General features: G+C 52.4%; 1 protein-coding gene across 1 annotated transcript; it reads right to left on the reverse strand.

Annotated features, from left to right (window-relative positions):
* Positions 1-1,004: 1,004 nt before the first annotated feature.
* Positions 1,005-3,856, reverse strand: S100A9 (S100 calcium binding protein A9). The gene is made up of 3 exons (XM_007087971.3): positions 3,747-3,856; positions 3,198-3,363; positions 1,005-1,377 (listed from the first exon to the last, which is right to left on the reverse strand). Exons 2-3 carry the CDS (start codon positions 3,345-3,347, stop codon positions 1,120-1,122), a joined length of 408 nt encoding a protein of 135 aa, XP_007088033.2. The 5' UTR covers positions 3,348-3,363; positions 3,747-3,856; the 3' UTR covers positions 1,005-1,119.
* Between the last annotated feature and the right edge of the window lie 2,794 nt (positions 3,857-6,650).

Here is a 6,650-nt window from a genome sequence, read left to right on the forward strand (position 1 = left end):
GTGGTAACCTGGGAAAGGGACTTCATGGTGAAGCACTCAGGCCACAGGTGTCAGAGGAGTCATCTGGAAGTCTCTGAAATGAGAGGTTGGGCATGGAGGCTGCTTCGTGGGGAAGCTGCGAGCCAAGCCCGGTTGCTGTGTTTGTGTCTGGAAACAAATGCCCTGCTGGGCTGGACTCTCAGCCACTAACCAGGGACTGCAGGAGCCTCAGTCACCAAAGGGAGCCTTAAGGCTTAGAATCAAAATCCTCAGGCCCAATTGGCTCCCTGGACCCAGAGTCCAGCTTCCTCATGGTGGTGGTTAAGCCTTATAGCTGCAGCGCCATGATTGGAACTCATTCTTCCAATAAGCAGGCAGGAGTTCCCTCTCTCCATCCTTTTGGGACTGGGTGGGCACGGGGCCAGACTCCCCTACTCTCATCCATGCCTGCACCTGCCTCAGTGCCCATCCATGATGAGGATGCTAGGTCTATGAAGAGACACTGATTTGCTCCCATGGATTGATTCAAAACCTAATTTGTGGGTAAATACACCCAATACAGTATTCCTCCCCAGATATGGCTCCTAGGTACACCTCTGGACAACTTCCAGAGAAATAAGTTTCTCTTAGGAGACAGATGGTTGTGGAAGATGTTGGACAGTACTGGGGGAAGGAGGCAGACAGGGCTGGGTAGGGGGTGGCTGGCATGTTGAGGGGAAGGGATACCCCCTTTTGTTTTCTATGGAGACAAGGGCCAATTTGACAGGCAGTACAGGGAAGTCTTGAGCTGGAGTGGGGTGACTGGGACTGAGTCATGGGGCCTGAGGTTAGAGGTGAGGAAATAGGGCAGTGAGCCCAAGGGGCTCAGAACAGACCCACATTATCATGATTTCTCACTCTGTTATTACCAAATGAAGGGGTTGAGCCCCAGTTAAGGGGCAGGGCCCCAGAAAGATAGGCTGTAACACCCAGGCCCTCAGAAGGATAGGTTGGGAAGGGGGAGTTGGAAGAAGCACGCAGAGCGCTGGCTTGGAGGAAGACTTTATTTTGCTCCCTGTTCCCAGTCCCCCAGCTAAGGCAGTTTGGCATGGCCACCCTGTGACCCTGGTTGGGTGGGGGAAGGGTGTCCTGGTCTCCTGATTAGTGGCTGTGGCCATGGCCACCATGGCTATGGCCGTGGCCACCGTGGCTATGGCAGTGGCTCTGGCCACCTTCCCCAAAGCCTGGCCCATGGCTGTGGCCTTCTCCTTCAGGGGCATTCTTATGCATTTCCTCATGGGAGGCTACCGTCAGCCTGCCCACCAGGATGGAGAACTCCTCGAAGTTCAGCTCCTTGTCTCCATTTGTGTCCAGGTCCTCCATGATCTTGTTTATGGCATTGTCATTTTTCTTCTGCTTCTGTGGGTGGGGGAGACATGGCAGTCAGGGCTGGGTGTGGCCAGCGTTAGGGACAGGGAGCTCAGCAAATGACCCTAGGCAAAGCTACAGGGAAGCCTGGCCCCTGGGCCTCAGTTATAAAATTGAAAATGACCATGGACTGATGCCCACAGGGTAGCAGATGCTGAGCACGCTTTGGACACGTTCTGATTTAGTCTGCATACAACCTGGGCACTACAATTCTCTCCATTTTACAGAAGAACTGAGGTCAAGTGACTTGCTTGAGGTCACACAATTAGTACGTACAGAAATGTCACCTCATTGGTCTTTATAACAAGTCTAGCAGGTGGACTTGGTCTCTTCTTTGAGGAAGACTTGAGGAAACTGACTTAGAAAAGGACAGCTGGTTTTTGCAGATTGAGTAGGGTTGGGAGCCGCAGAGTGGAAATGAGCCCTGTCCCTCCACCTGTCCATCCTGCTCCCTCCCCTTTCCCCTCCCTTCCCTCTCTAGGTCACTCATTTGGGACATGCATCTGCATTTTAACCTGCATAGTAGGGAAACCCCTGAGGAAAGCAAGGTGGGGACAGAGGGCAGTGTTGGCTCTCCATTGACCCCACAGGGTGCGATGAAGTAGCCAGGGCAAGGGAGGGTCCAGGCAGGGCAGAAGAGAGCTTCAGTTGGTCCCACCCACTGGCTGGGGTAGCTTAGCCAAGTCCCCTCCTGGGACCCTGCGGGTGCCCAGCTCTGTTCCCAGGCCCTTCCCACTCCTGCAGTGCTCCCACACAGCCCTCTTTCTGCCCTTCTCCCATGCCTGGCCAGAGCACTCACTCTGGAGCAGCTGCTTGGCTGGGTCCCAGCTTCTCCTCCTGGACTACCACTCTGCTTCTGGCAGAGTACGAAGGAGGTGGGTGGTGGGGCAGGCATAGGAATCACACTGAGGAGACCCTCACCCCATGAACTCTTGGCTATATTGTTTCTTGTTTATCCTGACCTGGCACCCTTCTTCCCAGTGTCTTATGCACCTTGACCCAGTGTCAGCATCCCCACTACTGACTACTGAAGTGGGGCGAGGCTTCAGGGAAGGCTGCCACTGGCTCTAGGAATAGAACTGAGGCTGGAACTCAGGCTTTTCACCCTTCTTGGTCCAGGTCTCTGTACCCCAAGTCCCTGATCTTATAAAGAAACTGAAAGATCAAGTGGAACTAATCCTTTTTTTTCCTAGAATTGCCTGTTATTTTCAGATCAGGGAATAAATGAACATGTTACTGAGTGCTTTGTGCCTGCCACTGCTCACTGGGTGCTTCCTACATGTAGTGTCTGTGTTTCCACGGACTCTTAGGTTAGAAAGGCCCCTCAGCCCTTGCATTCTGACAACAGCTGAGGTTTGGTGTCTGCCCAGCTCCTGCCAAGGGTCGTCCTCAGTTGCTTCCCTCCTCAGTTCAGGTGTCAGCTCAAATCACCTCCTTGGAGGGGCTCTTCCTGTCCACCCAAATAGTCAGCTTTTCCCACCCAGCCCACGCCACCCATAGCATGCTCTCTTATTTTCTTTGGGGGACTTACTGGCATTGGATTTTCCTGTGCTCTTTACTGGCCAACATCTTTGCTGTGTGTTCACCACTATGTGACTCTGCCCAGGACAGGGCCCTGCACACAGCACACATCTGTAAGTCAGTCTTGCTCGACTCTGTCTGCTGTCTAACTTGGAGTAACTCTGGTGACAGGGAGGCTGGGCTGAAGGAGCTAGACTTTCCTCCTTGACCATTGCAGACTGCACCCCATCCTCCATCCTTGGCCCAGACTGTCTCCAGGCTGCGTCAGGCCCACGAGGAGCACAGCCTACCTTGAGGAAGTTCGGCAGCTCTTTTTTCACCAGCTGTTTCATTTCTTTCTGGTTGAGTTTGTCCGGGTGCCCCAGCCGCACAGAGTACTGGTGGAAGATGTTGATGATGGTCTCAATGCTGCATTCCATCTGTGACAGCTGGTCCGCCATCTTCCTGCACTCTTGTCTGTAAAGTGGAGATGCAGGGGTTCAGGTGCTTAGAAGAAAAGGCTGCTGAGCTTCCCTGACACCTCCCACAGGCTGCCCATAGGAACAGAAGGGGAAACACAGAAGTAAAAGAAAGAATGGCTCCAGGTGATTTGAGAGAAGATGCTGCCCCACACATGGAAGGGATGGTTTTAGAATATCTGGAAAATGCCAAAAAGCAGTGCAGTTGAGGACAAGAGGCTCCAGCAGAATATGAGCCAAGAAAATGTGAGGAAATTTTGATTAATCGAGGAGGGCTTCCAGGAAGAGGCCTTGGAAAGAAGATGGGTGGGTGGGTGGGGGGGGAGTAAAGAAAGAGTTGGCAAGCAGGCTCCTGCCTGTGGAAGCTGATGGCTCACTTACCTGCCAAGGAGCCACACAACGGGGTTTGACAGCACCCTGTGTGTCCAACATTTATAGGCAGCCCCTGGCCGGATAGTCAGCTCTCGCGGGAAGATTGCTTCACAGGTGAGCAGTGTGGTAACCCTGAGTTGGGCTGTCAGTGCCAGGAAAGGGGCTTGGGCGGGACAGGAAATGTTCACAAAGCTTCTTGGGCCTTTTTGTGAAATGCCCAACCCTGGGCCTGGAGCTGGTTTGGGAGGAAGCTGTTTGGGTAGCTCACTTCCCCTCCACCCCAATCCCTTGCCCTACTTGAACAAGCCAGCAGGCTGCCTCTCCTCTGGCAGCCCTCACTCTCCCCTACTCCTGCTACGGTTGGGTCAATCAGTGGCTGCTGGCTCTGCCTTCCCCATGTGTGCTGCCCAGCAAGCGTGGCTGAACCTTCCCATGCCTGCCTGGCTCTGTGATAAGTACTCCTTGGAGGCTGAGGTGTGGGCACGGGGTTCTTAGATTCATAGGGAATGAATTGGGGTTAGGAGGGCCGTTAGAGGTGCTCCACCCTTTCATATTGCAGATGAGGAAACTATGCCCAGAGAGGCACCTGGTTGGTGACATAGGAGGAACTGGGCCCAGACATTCTGGTTCCTGGTTAAGGGTGATTCTGATTACACTTCCCTCTTGCAATCTGAGCAAGACATCATCAGGGTGAACATGTTTCTAGAGGCCTCAGCATTACTGTTCTAAATCTTGCTCCCAACTGGGAGCCATGCCCTCTAGGAACTTACAACCTATAAGACAAATATTTTTATGTAGCTTCTCCTTGGGCAACACCTGTTCCTCCCTGGCTACAAACCTCCCTGCCCTGCGGGGGAGAAAGCTGAGCTGTTTAGTGCAGCACACGGAACTCTCCAGAAGCGCTTGTCCTGCCCCATCAGCCTCCCCTCCCACACCACCCTCTTACCCTGGGGTCACAGAGGGGCCACCTGCCACATGCATGCCAGGTCTTTGTCTTTGGTGCTGTCACCTGAGTGCCTTTCATCCATGACAGGTTGCAGTCCTACCAACCCCTCACGGCTCAGTTCAGATGCCACCTTGTCCAGGAGCCTGCTCTGGTCTTTCCAATTGGAAACAACTGTTCCTCTGGGAAACTGCTCCCCTCCCACTCCACTTCCAGCTCTCAACACTTCCTCCCCTAGAGTTCAGTTATGTACATATTTTGCCTTGTCTGACAATTGCCTGTGGATCCTCAAGGCAGGCTCTTCTTCATGTTCATACCCTCCTGAGTGCACGGCCCAGGGCTTGGCAGATGGGAGACCTCACATTTGCTGAAGGACCATGTCCTTGTTGACAGCCTCCCCTCTCCACCCGGGAAGCACTTTTGGAGGTCTTGTATGGATGCTGTCCCTTAACCTCATGCTCCGTCCAGCGTCTCCCCTCTGTCCAGACTTCATGAAGCCTTCCCTCCCTTCTCAACCCATCTTGACTTCTCAGCCTTCTGAAAGTCCGAGGCAGCCCCTGTATATGCTACACCTTGGCCCTGAGCATGTCCTGCCTTACACTGCTGAGATGGCACATGGAATTGTGGCTAAGAGTTCAGACTGGCTATGTGAACTCAGGCAATTTAAATAACCTCTCTGTGCCTCACTTCTTTAACATTAAAACAGGAAAATGACAACTTATCTTGAAAATGGAGACAGTACATGTAAACGTGGAAGAGCTCAGTAAATGAGAGGCATTCTTATTAGTTACCATTTCATTCACTAATGCATGTATGGGTAGAACACCTACTATGTGCCAGAAAGTAGTGCTAGATGTTGTAGGAGCTTGGTGAATGAGACAAAATAAAAGGGTGGGGACATAATCTTATATCTTGAATTCCTAAACACACTTTATACTCTTGGGAGCTAAGGACAGGGCCTGGCACAGTGCCAAACACACAGCAAATATTTACTAGCCACTTGCTGAATGTGCGCTTGAATGAACGAGTAAATCACCCATGACTGAATGAACAGTGTAGGTATATCCCAGGAATTCATGCGCTGACTGGGCCTGCTCCCCTCTGCACCAGTGGAGGAAGGTACAGACAACACCCTGAAGGTGCCTGCGGCACCTCTCCCTTGCGCTCCCACAGCGCCCTCTGCCGACTCTGCCAGAGCACGTTTCACTCTGGACCAGTGGCCCCAGACACAAGCTCACAGGAAGAAGGAACTGGAAGCTGATGGCTTGAGAAAACAGCGCCACCAGTACGCGATGTGTGCCAACTAACGTGAGGGCTCTGGCTGAGGACATCAGGGAACAGTGGACACTGGTGAATGGGATTTCTCTTAACTTGAAGGAATGGTGGTACTCAGCATCAGCTTGACGTGGGAAAGGGGGCCAGGTACTGTCAGCACGCTCAAAGGCACAGAGAATATGAATTTTTATGTGAAAACTCTTGCTTATAAAAGGGTTAGGGTTAGGGTTAGGGTTTGGGTCAGGCTGTCAGGGTTAGGGTTAGGGTTTGGGTTCGGATTCAAGGTTCGCGTTCGGTTTTGGGTTCAGGTTTAGGGTTTGAGGTTCAGGGTTTGGGTTCGGGGTTCAGGGTTCGGGGTTTGGGTTCAAGATTCAGGTTTCTGGGTTCGGGTTCCAGTTCAGGGTTCGGCTTAGGGTTCAGGTCAGGGTTTGGGTTAAGGTTCAGGATTCGGGTTCGGGTTCGGGTTCAGGTTAGGTTAGGTTAGGGTTGGGGATAGGGTTATGGTTAGGGATAGGGGTTAAGGTTAAGGTTAGGGTTAGGCTTAGGAGTCTGGGTTAGGGTTAGGAGTTCAGGATAGGGTTAGGGTTAGGGTTAGGGTAGGGTTAGTTGTAGGGTTAGGTCCCAGGAGGCTCCATGCAATGAAACCAAATCATTGCAGTTGTTTCTCAGAAGGTCTGAGTTGAACGCACAAGTGA

This window comes from Panthera tigris, chromosome F3 (genome assembly GCF_018350195.1).
Source record: "Panthera tigris isolate Pti1 chromosome F3, P.tigris_Pti1_mat1.1, whole genome shotgun sequence".
Taxonomy (NCBI): Eukaryota; Metazoa; Chordata; class Mammalia; order Carnivora; family Felidae; genus Panthera; species Panthera tigris.